Source organism: Lissotriton vulgaris, chromosome 10, assembly GCF_964263255.1.
Source record: "Lissotriton vulgaris chromosome 10, aLisVul1.2, whole genome shotgun sequence".
NCBI classification, from domain to species: Eukaryota; Metazoa; Chordata; class Amphibia; order Caudata; family Salamandridae; genus Lissotriton; species Lissotriton vulgaris.
In genome coordinates this window covers 945,062,999-945,084,098 of record NC_141698.1, presented here as the reverse complement: position 1 = coordinate 945,084,098, position 21,100 = coordinate 945,062,999, and the positions used below count along the sequence as shown (strand labels likewise).

At 42.5% G+C, this 21,100-nt stretch overlaps 1 protein-coding gene across 3 annotated transcripts in view; it reads left to right on the top strand.

The window, feature by feature from the left end:
* Window positions 1-19,770, top strand: part of PPP1R9A (protein phosphatase 1 regulatory subunit 9A) — a 782,694-nt gene extending 762,924 nt beyond the window's left edge. For all 3 annotated transcript variants that reach the window (XM_086941937.1, XM_086941939.1, XM_086941938.1), the window contains one exon: window positions 17,395-19,770. In XM_086941937.1, the coding sequence (XP_086798063.1) occupies window positions 17,395-17,607 (213 nt within the window). In that variant the 3' untranslated portion in view covers window positions 17,608-19,770. The remainder of the gene's footprint in view (window positions 1-17,394) is intronic.
* Window positions 19,771-21,100: the final 1,330 nt, after the last annotated feature.

The window sequence follows — 21,100 nt, the reverse complement described above, 5'->3', positions numbered from 1 at the left end:
CAGCAGTCAAGATCGGAAGGGGGGCGAGGCAAGGGTGCCCTTCATCCCCACTGCTGTTTGCATTGTATCTAGAGCCACTCCTCAGTAGGTTTCCATCCAATCCTCATATTTCTCCTATGAGGGTGAATGGTTGCACGGTTAAAGCACTAGCATATGCCGATGACGTGGCCATACTCTCTCCATCTCCGTTATTGGCTATTAGGGAGGTAGAAGCTGAGGCTGAGTTGTTTGGCCAGGTTTCCGGATATAGTCTCAATAGATCCAAGACGCAGATTGTAGAAAATGTGTACTCCAGTTGTAATGATGTAAGGGTGGTTACCTCAGCAGTATATTTGGGGGTGGCAATCTCAGCAGACTTGGATATGGTTGTAGAGAATAATATCTCCCCACTAATTTCTAGGGTAAAGGCCGATTTGGAAAGATCTGTCCCTGGTGGGCACTTCTAATGTTATAAAAATGTTGATCCTGCCCAAGTTTCTCTATCTTTTTAGATCTATCCCATTATTTTTTTAAATCAAATGGTTTAATTCATTAGAGATCATATTGAATATATGTATTTGGGCTCAGGGTAAGACCCGGAGGGCCTATAGATGTATGTCCTTATCTAGAGAGAGGGGGGAGGGGTGCCGGATTTTAGACTGTATTAATTCGCTGCTGCTTTACAGTATATGCAGGGTCTGATAGGAGGGGGTGGTAGTGAGCAAAAAGTGACAACTATGTCTACAGAAGTGTATGCACCAGTTCTAGGAGAAGAGGCAGAAAATTGTTTCTTAAACTGTACTGAGTATGGATATTATAAGAGGACCAGATTCAAAACGCTTAATGCAGCTATCAGGATTTGGAATGCATTTTTGAAAAAAGCAGGATTGGGAAGATATAATAGATATACCAGGCTGTATAAGAATAGATCCTTCCCTGCGGCAGTCTTTGCTGACTCAACAATGGCTAGATGGTTTGAAAAGGGGATAGCACAGATTGGTGATTTGAGGGATTCAGAAGGGATAGCACAGTTTGCAGATCTTATAGTTTATTATGGCATTGATAGAAGGGATTTTTTTAAATACCTGTAGGTTAGTAGTTTCCTGAGTAACAAACAAGGAGGGCCCGCAGGGTCTGATAGTAATGAAATTATGGAAAAAATAAAGGTATGCGCGGACTGCACAATTAGATCTTTCTATGCATGCTTGGGAAAGGGGAGAATCAACGACATCGATAAGCATTGCAATAAGTGGGTCGAGAAGCTGGGTGGAGCACAAGAAAGGTTTCAGGAGTCACTAGAATTGGGTCGCACTGCTTTGTGCTCAGCTCCCCTTCAATCCCAGCATTATAAAACCTTGTTTTCATTATATTTCACCCCAGCGAGAATAGCAAAATGGGGAGGTACCACGGGTATCACTTGTCCATGTTGCAACTCTTTTGAGGCAGATATTGTACATATCTTTGCCACTTGCCCTCAATTGCATACCTTGATTAAAAATATAGAAGGCTTTTTAGATAGATCATTAGATATTCAAATAACTTTAACCCCATCCTGGTTACTGCTGGGGGTAGGCCCAGATGGGGGAAACCTACAGAGAGAATTTATTTTTATGGCCGCCACAGTATATAGATTAATTATAGCCAGGGCATGGCTTGATAGAAACCCACTGGTTATGCAAAATTGGCTGGCTAACTTATTAGCCGCTTATAATTTGGAGAAAGCTATAGATGCTCGGAACGGTATGAGGGGTAAGATGCGAGGACTAAGAATCTGGGAGCCTATAGCTAGCTGGAAAGACGCTTTGGGCTCGCATTAAGTGTGTTCATATCTGATTGTTGCTAATAGTGTATAGTTTTGTTGTTTGTTTATGTCTTCCTCTTACCCTTTTTCTTTATCCTTTTTCCTTGTTTTTTTTCTTTTTTTTAATCTCTTGGCTTTGAGTTTGGTTATTTCTTGAATTTAAGAGGCATTTCGGAGAAAATTGTACTGTATATATATAAAGATATTTTGTAGCGTTTGAAATGACATGAAAGGCTTAAATGTAAAATGTGCATAAATTGGAAAAATAAAATGATATTTAAAAAGACTAAAACTGAGTGTTTTGCCCCATATCGGAGCTTTCAAGGCATCTTTTAGAATGGGATTCCCGGTTGGCTGAGGTATGCACTCAAGCCAGGCAGGAACTACCGCTCTAGTCAGGGTAAGCTAGATACACACTTAAAAATAACCTGTGCTAACCCTCTGGTAGCTTGGCACAGAGTAGTTAGTCTTATCTAAAGAAGCAATGTGTAAAGCATTTGTGCTTTTCAAAATTATTGTATGGAGGTCGGTGACCTGTCAAACCTGAGGGGTAGGAATGGGTACATCCTTCATAGTTTCAAAAGGATTAAGGGATATGTCCTCCTTGGAAAAATGGCACTAACTTCAGAAGAGAAACCTTTAATAAGTGGAATGTTAAGTGCCACACCCATACATCACTTCAAAAGGAGGTGGGAAAACGTATTCCTTTATTAGCAGGGTGAATGGGAAAGATTAAAACAAATTTTAAGTAGATTTATAAATAACCCTCACCCACTCCAATAGTGACATGCTTCATCATAGGGTTCACCATGACACCTAAACATCCGGGTGGGCTTGACTATGTTCCAGGCAGCTCTTTTTATATTGTTATCTGGGGGGGTATAACAAATAAAAAATCCTCATCCACTACCAAGTTATCCCTTTATTAGCGGGGTGGATGGAAAAGATTGAAACTAAATATAAATGGAATTTAGGATATTATGTTCCTTTAACCTTTTAATGGAATGGATGTATGTAAAAGATTTAAACTAAATATAAATCGAATTTAGGATATTATGTTCCTATAACCCTTTAATGGAATGGATGGATGGAAAAGATTTAAACTAAATATAAATGTAATTTAGGATATTATGTTTCTATAACCCTTTTATTCGCCAACATGTTTCATCCCTACGCTATTGACCTACTTAGGTCCTCGGTTGTCGTCAGGGTAGGTTCTTTTTTCTAGTACTGCCCTGGTGATGTATATTCTGTACGTAGAATCTTTCATGTGGCAAGCATTCTAAGACAAGGCATGCACAAGGTAGTATTATATTTGCCAATCAAAACTGTACTTGTAAAAAGAAGGAAATATATGGCATAAAAAATGTGTGCCACTGTGTGTGGTTTTATAAGGATGACGCTCACACCTCCTACATGTGTGTCTCACATATATCAAGCTATAATCCATGCGCCACCCTTATTGATGCTGCATTCATTTCAACAAAGCACACCATACTGTGCATGCAATGCTTAAAATTAGTGCAGCCCTGTCAAGTACCACACATCAGGCATTACACAAACACATTTTAATGTGGTGATCTGCATCACTGCATTAAAATGTGTTATCATAAATTTTTAGCACTTTGACCAGCTGCGCATGCTGAGCCTAGGTAAATTAAAAGCAGGTAGTATAAAGCTGCAGCGACCTTGGTGTCACCCTTGTACTGCAGTGCAGTGCGGTCAAGTCTCTCACTTTGAGACAGCATCAATGTTGTGGTAGGCAGGGAGGGCTGGGGTCAGAGCTGTTGCGGGGCTTCGCAGTGACAGGCAAAGGCCAGAGCCTGGGCTGTGTTAGCCTTAGGGCTGTGCCTGGACTATCAGGAGTATGCCATGTGTGTCTGAATACTGGCAAGCAGAGAGTGCTGGGATAGAGCTGTGGTGGGGCTAGAAGCCTGCTCTAAGTCCTTTCGTGGCTGTGCATTGCGTCAGCGGTGGATCTGACAGGCCATGCATGAGTGTGTCAGTCATCTGGGCACTGGCCTGTGAGAAGAGCTGCATTAAGTAATGTGGTGCATCTGCCTGAGACTGATCTTGCATACACAGTTGATTTGCAAATTTGAAGGCCTTGGCTTCTGCATACTGACTCATAAAATAATGGCACCACTGCTTCCTGGGAGCTGCACTGAATCAAGCCCTCACTCAGCCCAGAGGCCTCATGTGACCCATCACGGCAGTGCATCCCACATAAACAAACAATATCTCTTATGCTGCCTAACTGTGGGGTGGGCGAAAGCTCTGTTTTTCCTTGTTGTGCCACCAGAGTGGTGCCTCAGGTCCACAGGGTGCGATCCAGCCTTGGGAGCAGTACTGGTCAGGAGTTAAATAGTTGGTGCGTGGCTAGCACCAGGCAGGATGATTTTTACAACTCCTGCCGGGCCCCCATGAAGACATCGCTACGATACTGGCTGGGCTGAGAATCAGATGAACAACTTGGTTTGCTTCCTACCATGGTGAGTCTTTAACACCTTTGCTGCTGCGGCTATTCCGCCACAACGCTAAGGGGGCGGGGGGCCGCGCGGCACGCCCATGCTGGTGACGGAACCGCTCCGTCACCAGCCTCGGTTGAGCTGTGCTCATGACGGAGCGGATCCGTCATGGCCCCGCCCGCTCAATAGAACGTGCCGCGCAGGCGCGTCGGGCGGGCCATGACGGAACCGCTTCGTCATCAGCACAGCGCCACCGCGGCTGATGACGGAGCGGTTCCGTCATCAGCACGGAAAGGTTAAACAACACAGCGCAGTCTGAGAAACCATGTCACGAACAAGCCCTGAGCGCCCTGAGCGCTGCTTCGCTTTACTTCCGCTGCTTTCTCGGTTACTTTAAACGCGATTACCCCCGGCGCTGTGCTCTGCCCTCCCCCCGCTGCCATTTTGTTTGCATTGTTGTTGTCCTCGTCCTCGTGAGCCCGCCCCGCCTCCCAGCTGAGCCGCCCTCGCCCCTCCCCCTTTCCACTATCAATATATGACCGATGAGCCTCCGCGCAGCGTCCGCGCCCCAGCCGCGCCGAAGGTGCGCCAAAGGTAAGCCCGTCTACGCCCGTCCGCGCCTGGACCGCGCCCAGCGCCAGACCCCCTGGGCCCCGTACCACCCACCCTTCCCGCATTACTTATGATGCCACCACCCTCCTAGCCCTCAACCCCGGCCGTTCCCCCAACTGCGTCCTAGCCGCTCCTGGACACACCCATGGACCCTTCTCCTGCAACTCCTGCAGGTTCGACGGCACCAAGAACAACTCCTCATCTACGAACAGACAACAGATACCCGACCCCAACAACCTACAATGCATCCTGCTCAACACCCGCTCGGTCCACAGGCACGCCATCGACCTCTGGAATCTACTAGACACCATCTCTCCGGACGTCGCCTTCCTAACAGAAACATGGATGAACGCCACATCAGCCCCAGACATCACCATTGCCATCCCGGAAGGCTATAAGATCATTCGCAAGGACCGTACCGGCCACACAGGAGGAGGCATCGCTATCGTCCATAAGAAATCCATCCGCATCTCAACCAGCTCAGACGTCAATCTCGCCAACTCTGAACACCTTTACTTCCAGATCCACATCGATCCCAAGACCACACTCAGAGGCACCCTCCTTTACAGACCACCAGGACCCCGCGCACAATTTACTGAAGATATCACGGACTTCATCACCCCACACGCGCTCCCTTCCGAGGATTACTTCCTTTTGGGAGACCTCAACTTTCACCTTGAAAAGAACAACGACCGCAACACCACCACCCTTTCGGACAACCTCGCTAACCTCGGACTCAAACAACTTGTCACCACCCCCACCCACATCGCAGGTCACACACTCGACCCTATCTTCACCTCCAGCAAACATGTTTCCTTCAGCCACACCACAGCTCTCCTTTGGACTGACCACAGCTGCGTTCAATTTACCTACAACAAACCCACTTCCTACAACCACCCCCAACCCACTCTGCAAAGAAACTGGAACAAAATCACCATCGACCAGATCTCCTCATCGCTTCTTCAAAACCCCCCAACCCACTCCTTAAACCCCGACCAAGCAGCCACCAACCTCACCCAATAGTTATCCAACAGCGCCGACATCCTAGCACCACTGAAAAACAACAAATCAAACTAGGCAGCAAGAAGGCCTCCTGGTTCAACGATGATCTTAAGAAATCCAAGAAACTCTGTCGCTCCCTTGAGAAGGCCTGGAAAAAAGACCCAACCACCAGCACCAAGGACACCTTCAAAAATGCCTCCCACATACACCACCAACTGATCCGAAAGGCCAAGAAAGCCGCTTTCAAGGACCGACTAGATAACAACGCCCACAATAGCAAGGAATTATTCAACATCGTCAAGGAATTTACCAACCCCTCAGCCAACTCCAACGACATCACCCCCTCCCAAGCCCTCTGCGACTCCCTAGCCTCATTCTTCCACAACAAAATTGCAGACATCCACAACAGCTTCGACAACCGACCCGAAGACCAACCCACCCAACCCCTTGCAGGACCCCCACCCCCCTGAACATCCTCAACGACTGGAAGCCAATCTCCACTGAGGACACCATCCGTCTGATGAACTCTATCCACTCAGGATCCCCCACAGACCCTTGCCCTCACCACATCTTTAACAAAGCAGACTCCATCATAGCACCGCACCTCCGAGATGTCATCAACTGCTCCCTCAACTCCGCAACCTTCCCGGAAAGCTGGAAACACGCCAAACTCAGCGCCCTCCTGAAGAAACCCACAGCTGACCCCACCGAACTCAAAAACTACCGCCCTATCTCACTCCTTCCATTCCCGGCCAAAGTCATCGAGAAAGCGGTCAACAACCAGCTCGCCGCATTCCTAAAAACCAACAAATCCCTCGACTCCTCACAATCCGGCTTCCGAGCCAAGCACAGCACTGAAACTGCCTTCATCGCAGTAACAGACGACATTCGAACTCTACTGGACAATGGAGACACAGTCGCCCTCATCCTCCTCGACCTCTCCGCAGCCTTCGACACGGTTTGTCATAGCACCCTTTTACAACGCCTCAGAAACGTCGGAATCCAAGGAAAAGCACTGGAATGGATCACCTCGTTCCTCACCGGAAGAACCCAGAGAGTCCGCCTTCCACCATTCAAGTCAGAGGCCACGGAAGTCATCTGCGGCGTACCACAAGGATCTTCACTCAGCCCCACCCTCTTCAATGTATACATGAGCCCCCTCGCGGTCATCGCCCGCCAACACAACCTCAACATCATCTCCTACGCCGACGACACTCAACTGATCCTATCACTCACCAGAGACCCTAACACTGCCAAAACCAACCTGCATGAAGGAATGAAAGAAGTAGCCGAATGGATGAAGCACAGCCGTCTGAAACTGAACTCAGACAAAACAGAAGTCCTCATCCTAGGCACCTCCCCCTCCGCCTGGGATGACTCTTGGTGGCCAGAGGCCCTTGGAAAAGCACCCATCCCGACGGACCGCGCAAGGAACCTTGGCGTCATCCTGGACTCCTCACTCTCGATGAACAGACAAGTCAACGCCGTTGCTTCATCTTGCTTCAACATTCTTCGCATGCTCAAAAAAACATTTCGCTGGATCCCCACTGAAACTAGAAAAACAGTCACCCACGCTCTGGTCACGAGCCGACTGGACTACGGAAACACCCTTTACGCCGGTACCACCGCAAAACTACAGAAAAAACTCCAATGCATCCAGAACGCTTCAGCCAGACTCATATTAGACATCCCGCGTAAAGAACACATCTCTGGTCACCTGAAAAACCTCCACTGGCTCCCCATCAATAAGAGGATTACCTTCCGGCTCCTAACCCACGCACACAAAGCACTCTACGAAATCGGACCCGAATGCCTCAACACACGACTGTCCTTCTACACCCCCTCCCGCCAGTTACGATCCTCCAACCTAGCCCTTGCCACGGTACCTCGCATCAACAAAACCACCATGGGAGGTAGATCCTTCTCCTACCTGGCAGCTAAAACCTGGAACTCACTTCCCACTCACCTTCGCCTTACTCAGAACCACCTAGCATTCAGAAAACAACTTAAAACGTGGATATTTGACAAGTAATTCCCCACCCTTCTTTCAGCGCCTTGAGACCCTCTGGGTATGTAGCGCGCTAAATAAATGTATTGACTTGACTGACTTGACTGCAACATCTACTGCTGCAAGCATTTGCCCTTTCTGTCCCTGTCAGAGCACTGAGGTCTACGAACTGCCCCACTGACTTGAGCAGAGCACTGTCTGTGAGCAGTAGTGTGTAGAGTCACGGGTCAGCCTTATGAGTGCCCCACTGCAGCTTAGAAACTACCAGTACAGTGTCAGCCCAAGACAGGATTATCTCAGCAGAGTTGGTAAGTGGCCTCTTGCACTGCATAGTAAGGACTAGAGTCAGTAATGTCTGTGTTTAAGGAGAGCTCACGCAATAAGGTACTAATTACAATGAGAAAAGGAGTTGGATTGCAGATATAAGTGCAATAAGGTGTTCTGTAGCCAAACATGGTCAGGCAATTTTACACTGTCCATGGAACTTGTCTGTGGTTCTGCAGGCAGCTGCTTTGATCACATCAAGTGTAAAATATTGTAGGATGTGAGTAGATTGTGGAGGTACACCTTCCTGCACATAAGCACTCATTAAGGACATTTTGCTCTTTCTATGTGTACTGCAGAATGCAGCAAACATAGAAATAGCAAAAAGCAAAGAGAAATAAAAGTATTTATTGCAGCTGCGCTCTGGCAATTCAGCATGTGGGGGTCACAGCGATGTGCTCCCACCATAATTTACAGTGTGAGTGCCGTTCTCCCCCAATTGAGACATACCCAGGGGCACTTTACTATTACGGGGAAGATCCTTGACAGAGGCCACAATTGTCACAGGGATCTTCATGGTGAATTACGATATGAGATCGAGTAGGTGTGCAGGTGCTCCTGCGGCCTACACCTTGGGCATGAATACTTTTGTTACCATATCTCTGCTAATATATGCGCAGCAGTGTGGGGCCCTACGTTTTTTGGAATATATGTAGGATTCATATGTTGTTCCTAATCTAGTCAGCATTACCTTGCAAAGTTTTGATGGTTTGATGGTTTTCTTTGATAATCCATGTGTCTTTTCCTAACCTAAACTGATATGACTTGACCTACTTATGATATTCATCGTTTTTATGCTTGCATTGTACAGGTTAATGGCTCAGAAAAATCTGGCTCCTGATTCAACACTTTCTGTTGTGCTGATAGGGTGTGATCAAGGGGTACCCTTTTTCCAACAGTCTGCTGTGTCTCTGTTCCACACTCTAGCTGAACTGAAAAAGACCCATTGTCTGTTCCTGCTCTTGGGGACCGCTGGAGGCTGCCATTTATATGGCGTAGGATTGGGATTAATACTTCGCATTTGAGTCCTCAAATTTGCCTGCTTAACACTCTCTAGCCCACCTGTGGTTAAACAGTGCTTATTCATCATATCCCTTATTGTATACTGGGCACCACCAACACTAAGGCATCCATATGTAAAGGTGCCAAGAAAAGGCATTTTTTGATGTCCCCAACCTTAACATTTGTCATTGCGCTGTCCCTACTGTGGTAACCCCTACCAGGGTGTGCTTCCCAGACTGTCTCAGAAGAATCTGCTGGTAATGCACTACTCATAGGCACTCCCATATCCCCTGCAGCTCTCCGGATCATCAAGGTTCCTGTCAGATCTCCAGCCTGGGCTAACCAAACCACTTCAACTGCATCTATGGCTCCTGTGGCTCCCATCGATCCCATAGTTTTTCCTGGACCTGCTGCTCCACTAACTGCTCTGGGAGCAGCTCTGTCACCTTGTGCTGTTTTCACTTGCTTTGATGCCACACTTCCTCCTTCCCTAGCAGAGCCAAGCAGGAAACTGCCTCCAAATCTGGGCCCCCCAAAGTGAGAGGAACTGCTCCGGAATGCTAGTGAGTGCAGCTTATCTAAGCCAAACCAGGTGCTTACACATCATTGGTGCTGGCTCTTGTTAATGTCTCACCACCTCAGATCAATCTCAGTCACCTCAAGGGGTCATCACAGCCTCTCTGATGACCTTGTGGTTTCATGAGCACATGGGGTTGGAGGGTTGATGTATCATAAAAATAACATAAGGAGCTATACTTACCCCCGATACCAATTACCAAATAACCAGTCAGTTGGCAGTGAAGAAAGTTCAATTGTTTTTTATGAAAAATACTCTATAGAGACGCCTCTCCCATCCTCACCCATCAAGGTGCGTGGAGAAGACTGCTGGCTTACATTCAAAACAGCACATATATATTTTCCGCATGGTACATGAATTCACCGTAAATGGAAAAACACTACTTGGCTCTTGGTCCTCGAAGAAGGATCATATATAGCACACATGCTTAGTTCAAAGCTCTGCTTAGTTATTATTGGGGAGGTCAGGAGGGGTGATTCCCTTTTGTCCCGGTGCCTGGGAGTGCTGGCACGGCGCCTTCAGGAATGCGCTTATCCCGCCCAAAGCCAGATGCAACCTTGAGTCCCAGGGCAGGGAAAGAATAGCGTGCATTCAGCTGCTTTCAGTAACACAACTGAACCGGGGCCTGACAACCACTGGAAGGTAACACATGATTACTGCTTGTGTCTAACATAAACAGAGGAAGATGGCGTCTATATGGTTCTCGGCCTACTCGAAGTAAACAGAACACACAAACAGCATATACCCCTACCTACTAGCTAAAACAGATGTAGGTTAGACTTAACGCATACTTACATAAAAGAGTATATAGATACATCATGCTAACACAAAATATATATTTGGCTAACACCACTGACATAGGGGAAATCGGATTTTAACCCTCAGGGTGTTGTGCCTGGCCGATTCAAGTGGCCACCATCTTGCTTCTCAGCTCTTCACCACATTGCCATTAACTTATATTGTTTCCAAAAGGTTATCCGTCTTCAGCAGAATAGTGATCTCTATATACTAGATCTCAATAACACCATGAACCTGCACTCATTCACAGAACAGGATAATATATCCAGCTCCATCAATTCAATCTTATAAGCATTAGAAATTAAAGGAGATCTTATTATGGGTAGTGGGATACTCCGGAATTACCCGAAAACCTATGGGCGGCAACAACTTTGATTTATTTTTCGACGAAATGTCCCTTTATTTGGATAAATGGTTTGATCATCTAAGTAAACATGCCATTTGATATACGAGTAATAACCTAACAAAGTCAGGAAAAATAGTCTTACAGTGACTTAAACAAAACTACAGTATTATTATTGGAGAGGCAGGCAAAGAGGAAATAACACTGATTATACTAAGAAAATTCTATTACAACTGAAGGAACCATCATGCAACCACAGGTTAGATAATAACCGCATCTACTGTAAACTTCTAAAATCTGTATTGAATTGACATATTGCAATGACATAGGACTCATGAAGAATGAGGAATACATGTACACAAACATTGATAAACCTAGGTTTGCATGCCTTTATACATTACCCAATCTACATGGGAAAGCTCCTTTTCCACCCTGAAAGACCAATATTTCTAGTAATAATTCTCCAACAGAAAAGTTCTCTGAATAAAATTGATGTCCTACATTTGATGCACCCACAATGTATTTAACAGGTCAGTGATCTAACCTGGGAGGTAGGAATGGCCTTGGTCACACTAGATTAGCAGCACTTCATATGAACATTATTCTACACGGGCATCATTATAATGGCAGTGGAACCACCACCATCATCTTATTGGTGGTGGTCCCACCACCATTAGACCATTACCACTCACCACATTATGATGGAAGGCAGATGCTTTTAGGTCAGAGAGACCGACCGCCACTGACCCGACAGGCGACGATCAGAGGGAACCGCAAACCCTAAAATGCTGGCAGTGCCTACCAGGCACCACAGTCAGGATTACGATGTCCCTTCCTGCCTGCCTTTTCATCTCGCTTTACCCACCACGAAAAGGCAGGCGAAAAGGGGACAAAAAATACACTACGCATTGTGACTCCCAATTCCTAACAAAAGTCCAATCCGCCATCATCAACTATGAGGGACTGCAAAGTGTTCCTGATGTTTCCCCTCTTATACCTACATTTTTATGGATTGGTTGAAGGATGAGCATATCAGGAGCCTGTGGCTTCTTTTGGATTGTCAAGATACACTGTTGTGATAGATAAATAGATAATATTGTTATGATATAGACAAAAACTAGCACTGGATTTGAGTCATTCTTTCAAAACTTAAATTACAATGGCTACAATATAAATTTCATGCGCAATTATTGTACAGACAGGATTACATGTTTGTATGCTGTAAATGATAAAATGGAAAGCAGGATGTTGAGGTAGGAAAATGTATGCAATGCTCTGTTGCACACAAACAGTTCCCATCATGAGTCCCAGATTAAAAGGAACCCCACTGGCAAAATGCTCAGAGCAAGGGGACTGTAGTAAAGATTTAAAATTCCCCAAGAATCTTATCAATATGCAAGCTGGATTTCTAGCAACGGGCTATGACACAACTGCAACTTCAAAAGTTTGGTCTCTTGACAGATTCTCAATACTGATCACTAGGGAGAAAAATACATTCATAGAGGAACCTCAGATGTTACTAGACTTATCACTTCTTATGGTAATAACATTGGTACAGTCGGAAGGACTCTCAATAGAAATTGGAATCAACTTACTAATTAAAATACAAAGAACAATGCTAGTTGTGATATGTGTCAATCCACTCAAGTCCAACATTCAAGAAAGATGCAAATATGAAATTCAATAAGAAATATGATGTTTATGTACTAGTTTGCACATGTTGTAAAATCTGTGTGAGCGCACTATTAGAGCACTTAAGAAAAAAATGCCAGAACGGAGCTATTAAGCAGCTACCAGACATCCCATTTCCATTTATTGACAAATGTTTCCAATACCGCGCAGTCAGATAGGTTTTACATTTCATGTAAGCATGAGCGAATTTTGCGGATCTCGCGTTCGCGAATTTTGCGGATTTGCGGATTCGCAATCCGCAAAATCCGCGAATTCCCGCGAATTTGCGGATTTTTTTTTTTTTGTGTTCGCCCGTGTTTCTGCCAGTTCGCGAGGGTTTTGTACACTTTCGCAAATTGCGAACTTACCTGTCGGGTCGCAAGTTTCGCGAACTCTTTGTTTCTACGTGTCCAGCCTGTTTGGGACACTCTTCTTCATCACTGCCACTCTCTGTCACCACTGCCACTCTCTGACTACTCATGCCACCCTCTGGCCCACCCATGCCACCCTCTGTTTCATCACCACACCCTCTGGTTGTCCAGTGTACATTATTTTCGGCAAAGCAAAGCACACCTTCCCTGCCTCAAGTGACCTGAATTAATTTGGGGCTGATTCATGTGTCACAGAATATTTTTTTAGCTGGCACCTGCTTCCTTAGTGCGCCCTGATTAGTGATCTTTTGCACTTGCTAAGTGCTTTCATTGTTGCAAAATTAGTTACAACACCTGCCCTGCCCCAACTGACAATAATGAATTAGGGGCTGATTAATGGATTTTAACTTCCAGCCTGGCTCCTGCTTGTCTCCCTTAGCTGTAATTCAGGACCTTTGTGGCATATGTGTAACTATTCTGAGGTTCAGAGCAGGGTCACATACTAGTTTCAACTGGCAACTGAACTCTGGAGGGGCCCCTCAGGAAGCACTCCAGGAAATGGCTACTAATGATGAGCCTGAACTTTTGAACCTGGTAAGTAGTTACTTTCAGTTTTGCTAAGATCGTATTTCTGCAATTTTGCACTTATTCGCGGGGCGCGAACTCACGCGAACAGTGCGAGCAGTGCGAGCAAAATCCGCTGCTCGCGGATTTGCGGATTTTGCGGGAAATTCGCAAATCTCGCGGATTGCGGATTTCCCGAAAATCCGCAAAATCCGCGAGCGGAACGGATTTTCCGCCCACGCCTAATTTCATGGTATACAGCAAATACCGATTGATGGTTGGAATGGCAATAGAAAACTCAGATTATGTAGATCATAGGCCCACTGGATTATGACGCTTAAAGCTGTGGAAATGGGGCTCAATATGAGCCATGAATACCAGGATTTTGTGATGTATTCTTTATGTGATGGTGCTTCAGTGGTCTTTGGAGAGGTGGATTTTAGGAGCGTGATTATATTTCTGATACAATTTAACACCTCTTTCCTTATAATTTGACAGCACATGTTTCTTCCAACTTACTCTATTGGGCTTCCATCATGCCTGAATGTCAATTAGTACACAGAGGGAACACATAACAGGCACAGGCTGGATATTACTCCTTTGATTAAGAGTAGCGTACACTAAAGCCGCCTCAGTCCCTTGGGTTCTCTGTGGACCACATGTGACTTTATCACATTAAGGGAAAGGGTACATATTTTTTTTCTACTAGGGACTTCAATTAACGTCATGCTATTTTTCGCCCGATCTAAAACTAACCTCTTACTTTTTGCTTTTATTTGATATAGTATATGCTTACACGTTACTGTTGATGTCCTACATGCACACTTGGCTTAGTTCTCCTCTGTTTAATAGCATCATGCTTTTATCACAGTGTATTTTTTATCACAATTTTGTCTATATTTTATTGAATTCCTGCCAGTTTGCTAGATCCGATCCAGTCCTTAATGTCTGTCCACGGGAGAGTGTCCATACCTTTGAATATATAGGGCTCACCTGTAATGAGCATTTTGGTAGGTCAGCCCTGATCCAAAAGTGTAAACTCAAACAATAATATTATGCTGTTGGTATCCTGAGAGCCTTGAAGGGCGTGTAGCTTTCGCTGGATAACACTCATATTGCAAACTTACAACTTGCAAGCTCTGAGGGGTCTCCTTCTGGCGGGCCACAACAATGTTAATGACATGGAACTGAAAAATCATTTTTCCTGACTCCTCACCAATCCTCTTGCCAGCACTGCATTCGTGCCACTCTGATTAGACCTTGGCATTCGACCTCTTGCCATCAGCGTAAAACTCAGACACCTGCTGTATTAGAGGCGGGTCTGGTCCTCAGATGCCTTATTGTCCTCTTGGCTGGCCCTCGAAGAAATCTTTAAACTTCCTTGGCTATCAGGATCCCATGGTTGGGGTATATTAGGTGCTGTTTTGAAGAGATTGGGTGCAGAAATATGTGGGCCCATCTTGTGGCATTTCCATATCCATGCTTAAGGAGCTGTATGGGAGAAATGCAGATGGTAGATCCCATAGGACTGGGAGGGATAGGTACCCTGACCTAGGCTTTTCTGGAATTGTAAGACACCTAGGGGCATATTTACAATGAAGTGGCGGAGTGCGGCATTAGCCTCCTTGGTTTAAGCCTCGCTCCGCCACTTCAGAAACGCAGGCCTGCACCATATTTATAACAACAATATGGTGCAACCCTGTGTTTCCCCATGCGCTGATGCTAAACTTAGCAACCTAGAGCCAACTTAGGCACCATACTGCTAGGGTGCCTGCATTTAGGCGAAGATTGATTATGTGCAGGAAGGTCTTCCTTCACATAAACAATCTTTATAGGGCATTTTTTAACGTTTATATGTGCTGCTTATTGCAGCACACATAGAAGTTGCAAAACTTCATTTTTTTATCGTTTATGTGCAGGAAGGGTCCCTTTCCTGCACATAAATAATCAATGGCAATTTGCTGTTTCTATGTGTGCTACACAACACAGCACACATGAGAATAGTAAAAACAAAGAGAAATAAAGCATTTCTCCTCATTTCGCCTGTTTAAGACCAGGTACTCCCTGGTCTTCATTTTAGCGCTGCCTTCTGTTTACCCCACCCTTGCAAATAGGGGGCAGGATTAAAATCAATGGGTGTTGTGGTGGAACTCCCACCACAACACCCATTGCCCTCCCCTTTCACACTTAGTACAGCGTGAAAAGGTGCCTTATTTACAAGGCAGCATTAAGCCACATTAAGTGGCTTAACACTGCCTTGTAAATAAGGTGTAGTCCCTAACGCCACCACAACATCTCTAAAAGTGATGCTTTCGTGGAATTAGGGCCTTGTAAATATGCCCCCTATTGTCTGGAAGATTACATGGGTATAATTGAGCCCCCAGCTACCAGATCTCTTTAGATCAGATTCCACGTCGTGACCCTTCCGCTTCGATCATTTACTGCAAAGTGGCAATGTCCCTACGGTGATCCTGAACCTGACCTGAGGTGTCCTTTTTGCCCTGAGGCTAAGGAAACTGTAGACCCTGTACTATATTTTGTCCACAATATCATGCCTGTAGGAGGAAGTGGTTTTTGATACTAGGCCGCAACCTGAGCCTTAGTGGCTATCAAATTGCAACTAGGATACTTAATTTGGACTCTGCTCAACCAATTGTATTAGCTGTTTCTTGTTTTCTCGCATATATGTAGAGACGCAGACAGAAAAAGGTCACCCTGTTGCTGCTTAATGCCTAGTTCCCACAACAAGTGTGTTCCTATGTTGCATTTTGCAGTTTCCCGTGATTTCATAAATTGTAGGCTAGTTTTGAATCTGAACTTCCAGCTCACGTTGCAGTGCAAATTATGTCTAAGAGTACCTGAAATTAACGTTGTCCCATACTTCAAATTGTTGTGATGTATCCCTCTTATTCTGCTAGGTCTTATTCTTATGCCCCTTTTTAAAACTATTTTATATGTCATGATTTTACAGATTTTACTGATATAATGATTTTGTTGTTTTAACTTATTGTTATATCTGCTTTTATGCCAATTGTCGAAATAAAGTCTAATAAAGTAAAAATTTACACTCGGGTTAGTCATAGTGCCATTACATGGCCGTCCAGCAACCTGTTGACTAGCCTTATTTTTTGATCTGCTTTGTCTTTTTTCCTTGATCAAATTTGACAATTTCTAAGACCACTAGTAGAACTCTATGTTTTCTTGACATTTCTTACCCGCATTATTTCTTTTTTACCTATGTACACAGTCCCTGTGTATACATCGCATACCTGCACAAACTGAAGCGGTGTGGCTCCCTATTATATCGAGGGACTCCATGTTCCAATCCCAGCAATAAAACAATTACAGAAAAAACGCTCTTATATGCAAAAGATTATAATGGCTTTAATGTAATATGAATATAAAAATGGGTGCAGCTTATGCCCAAACAAAATTTATTGTAGGAAATGCTGTAGATCTTAATAACCTTTGCAACTCTTTTTATAACTGCAACTGATTTGTGTATATCCCCCTTTTCCGTCTGCACCATTACAATATTTCTTCTGTGTAATAAAAATTAAAATATATTTATACAATAATTCACATTGAAGCTGATGTTTACTTATCATACTAACTCAAGTTCAAATTCTCTTTGATTTTCGTTGGTATAATATACACACAATATTTACAACTATCATATTTCAGCTTTGTTTCGTTTTAAAATAAGATGTAATTTTGAAATACGAATTCATAAAGGTATTGCAAAAGCACTTCATATCTTTTTACATTTGGAAATTGATTTTAGTTCTTAATATAATATCTTACGAGTTCACTGTGTCAATTTTTGATAGGTGATATTTCTGTCTTTTCTGACACTCTAAATTCTTATTTGTAGGGTTTGGGTGTTCACTCTTCCCAGGATAGAGCCATCATTAAAAAAAAACTTAAGGAGATGAAGGTGTCCATGGAGAAAGTTCGAAAAGTGCAGGAAAAAATTGAAAAACAGAAGGAAAAGCTGAGGAAGAAGGAGCAGGAACAACAGCAGAGAAGAGCAAAGAAAGCAGAGAAACTATCTCTTGATGCAACAGAGATGAAACCTGAGCTGTGATCAATGTATATTATAAACACTACAAGGAGAAACTTCCATTGAACTCCTCTGATCCCTACAAAGAAATGTGAGGTGGCCTGGTAGAGGCAAATTTTCAGAAGTAACATTTTCCAGCAATAAAAACACAACTCGAAAATGTTGATCTGAGAAGTGTGCGTAAGGCTGCCATTAAATAAGAAATCATACAGTATTTAAAAAAAGTCCTTATGTAATCATCATCATCCTTCATATTGCCAGATTCACCCTTTTCGGATATCAGTTGTGTGCACTGTATCTAACTGTATGGGATGTCAATAAGGTACTATTGACATTGAGTGTGAAAAGTTTAACGCTCAAAGAAGAAAAGTCATTCCACTGGAAATGTTCTCATGTTTGCACCTTCGGAGGGACTACTTCTCTGCGCATACTGTAATGAAAGATACATGTTTCCTATTGGGACTTGAAGATGAACATCAAAACCTCTTGTTCTGTGGCAGTTACCAATTTTAATCTGTTTCTACTTTATTTTTTTGTATTCAATGGGTTTGTAATTTGTTGTTTCAAGATTTTTATCATGTGTCTAATGATTATGGCAGCTTTATATGTGAAAGAGCTTTCAGGTGCAATGTGCCTTATAAGGCACATATTTAAAATACTATTTATTGGCAGTCATTATTAAATCTATTATTATTATTGCTATCAAACTGCACTAGATTGCTGGATGATCGATCGTACAAACCAACATTGTTAAATTTAGTTTTCAGCTCATGTTGGGTAGAATATGACTGCATTTATTATTATGGATTACCAGGATTCAAACCTCTTCCACTAGATTGTTTTATTGAGCTTTGTTGAGCAGGTGTTAGAATACCACACATACAAGATCTTTTCCTTTCAAAACACATAATATGAGCAATAGTATGTCTTCTTGTGTTCAGTCATAAATGTTTACTGACTTTTAGGTTTGTATTTCATAGATTCAAAACAGCAACTATAGGGACAAAGTACAATGCATTAATTAGACAACTGCTACTATTGCATGAATTCACCCTCCAGAATAAGTAAGTGAAGCTATTCACATATAAGATGTATACTTGTTTTCAAACTTTTACTTGTGTTCTTGCTGATACCACCTTATGATCTAGAATTTGAGCAATGTTTATATTAAAAAGTAAAGAAAGTGAGAACACAAAGTAACTAGGATTAATTTCACCCATACGATATTATCGTAGAACCTGTTTTCATATTTTTTCATATAACACATTCCATTAAATCAATAGTTCTTGGTAGATCTTTTACTGTTTTACAAGAATTGCTTTGAAAGTTTGAAAATATGAGGATTTTTCTTATTTTGAGTTAGTGTCTGTGTTCCCTCTAACATATTTTGCAAATCATAAAGACCTTCACTAATGAATTAATTTTTTCAACAAATAGGTTACTTGATAACTGGTTTTGGTTTTGTCACAAATTACTTTATGTTATCAAGAATCAATGAATTTTTGTCCCTTTAAAAAAAACGTTTGGCATTATCTCAGGGTAAAGTTGATGGCAAAATGGTTGTTAATTTTCATTTTACAATTTTGGAGCTACTGTTATGAATTTTTCACTTTTTGGCATATTAATAAATTAACACAGCTGTAGTCACTGTACACATGTTTAAATCGTTATAACATAGAGCCACCCTCTTATAGTAAACATTGCTAAAGCCATCGGTACAGTGATTAGTCCATTTTAACATCAATTTATTATCAGCTACTTGAGTCTGGCCTTCAGAAACTGATAAAAAGCATTATACAATAGTGTCACATAAGTGATTTATTTTCTGTGATAGGTTTTTAAGCTTTTTACATAAATGTAATCTTTTAAATACATTATTTGTTATTAAAATGAACAACTGACCAATCAACTACATGAAGTAGTACAATAATTATTACTTACTTAAAGTTGCTGGTTATGCTATCATTCTTAAAGTATTCCAATAAGACAAAGAATCTACATATTCTAATATTTTTCCTCATATTTTTCCATTCATTCATGTGTTTAAAACGTTTGCAGCATGATAGAGCCATGAAGTAAATGTTTTCTGAAATGTATGTATTTGGCAATCCCATGCCTGGTACAGTAACATTAACTATTCCATGATGATGGTATCAACCATTTGTTATTTGCCCCACATAACATATATTAATTAAGAATAAAGAAAAGGAATTTCCTACTAAAAGCATCTGTAGTGTTTCGAATCAAAGAAAAAAAATCACTTGTGGAATTGGATTTTGTATTTACATGTACTTTTCTAATGAAGTGATGTATATTAAGGTCTGTGTTCTCTAATTTACCTTCATTAGCTTAGCTTTAGTACAGATGTATGCAGATACACTACATTAAAAGCACTTATTACATGTATAATTGTGTGGTGCCAGTGGTGGAGTCCATGGTTGTACCTTCTGGTAATAACATTTTAGTAGTTTATTTTATTTGTATTGGGATTTGTGTAGGATTACAACTGTCATCCTGCGTGCCTTTCTTTATACATTTCTCCTTGGAACACATTTTATAAGAGTGATCAAACCTGTTTTAAGCTATTTCATTATTATTCTCATATTTCTGGGTCTTAAAGGTAGTGTAGGGATGCACAATAATAGCAGAAAATGCACAGACAGATGCCAAATCTGATGCTTGCATCAGTTTAGGATCACTGTTGAATGTGCTATAAATATTTAGAAAGTTGCCAAAAAGATGTAGATGAGCGAGTTCTTTTCCAAAGGTCGCTTTACGCTATGTTATGGCTGTTTGGGAGAATAAAAAAAGTACTGGGACAAACTGGATACCTGCTATTTGAAACAGCAAAGGTTTAATTCCTTCTTATTATAATCAAATGTGTTTACAGCTGTGTCAACTCTAGAGGTGTATATACTGGTTAAGACTAAATATATGTTAAGGAGCTGAAATAATTTTTTTGCTATTGCAGGAAATGTGTAATAATTTAAACCAATATCACTGTAAACCTTTTTCTTTAACTTCTGTTTACTTATATGTCTAAAATATGAGCTTCTGCGTGTTAGAAAACATCCTAAGTTCAGCTGTCAACTGAATTTTTTAACTTAAGGGTAGTTATGTTGTTTGTACCTGACTTGCCAGTTTGAACAAAAATAACCAAATGACTCTAAATCAAATTAACCTACTACTAGTGACAAGGAACAAGAACCCGTGTTGGGCATTCTCGTGATACCCTACATGTAGGCATTTGGTACTAAAATTGACAATTGAAATCGTATCTGTCAGATAAAATTAAACACTTTCCTGTATGTTTTCCAGTTTCTGATTAGTAATTGATAGAAATTCGTTTTTATTATATTCCAGTTCCCAAGACTACTAAGGTATGTGGTGTTCTCAGTGGTGTCAGTTATTTACCTTCAGTACTTTAATGTTCATGGCTGTTAAGAGTATACTGAACACAGAGCCATTTTCATAAATACATTTTCACCCCTGATAGATACACTTAAAACATGTACCT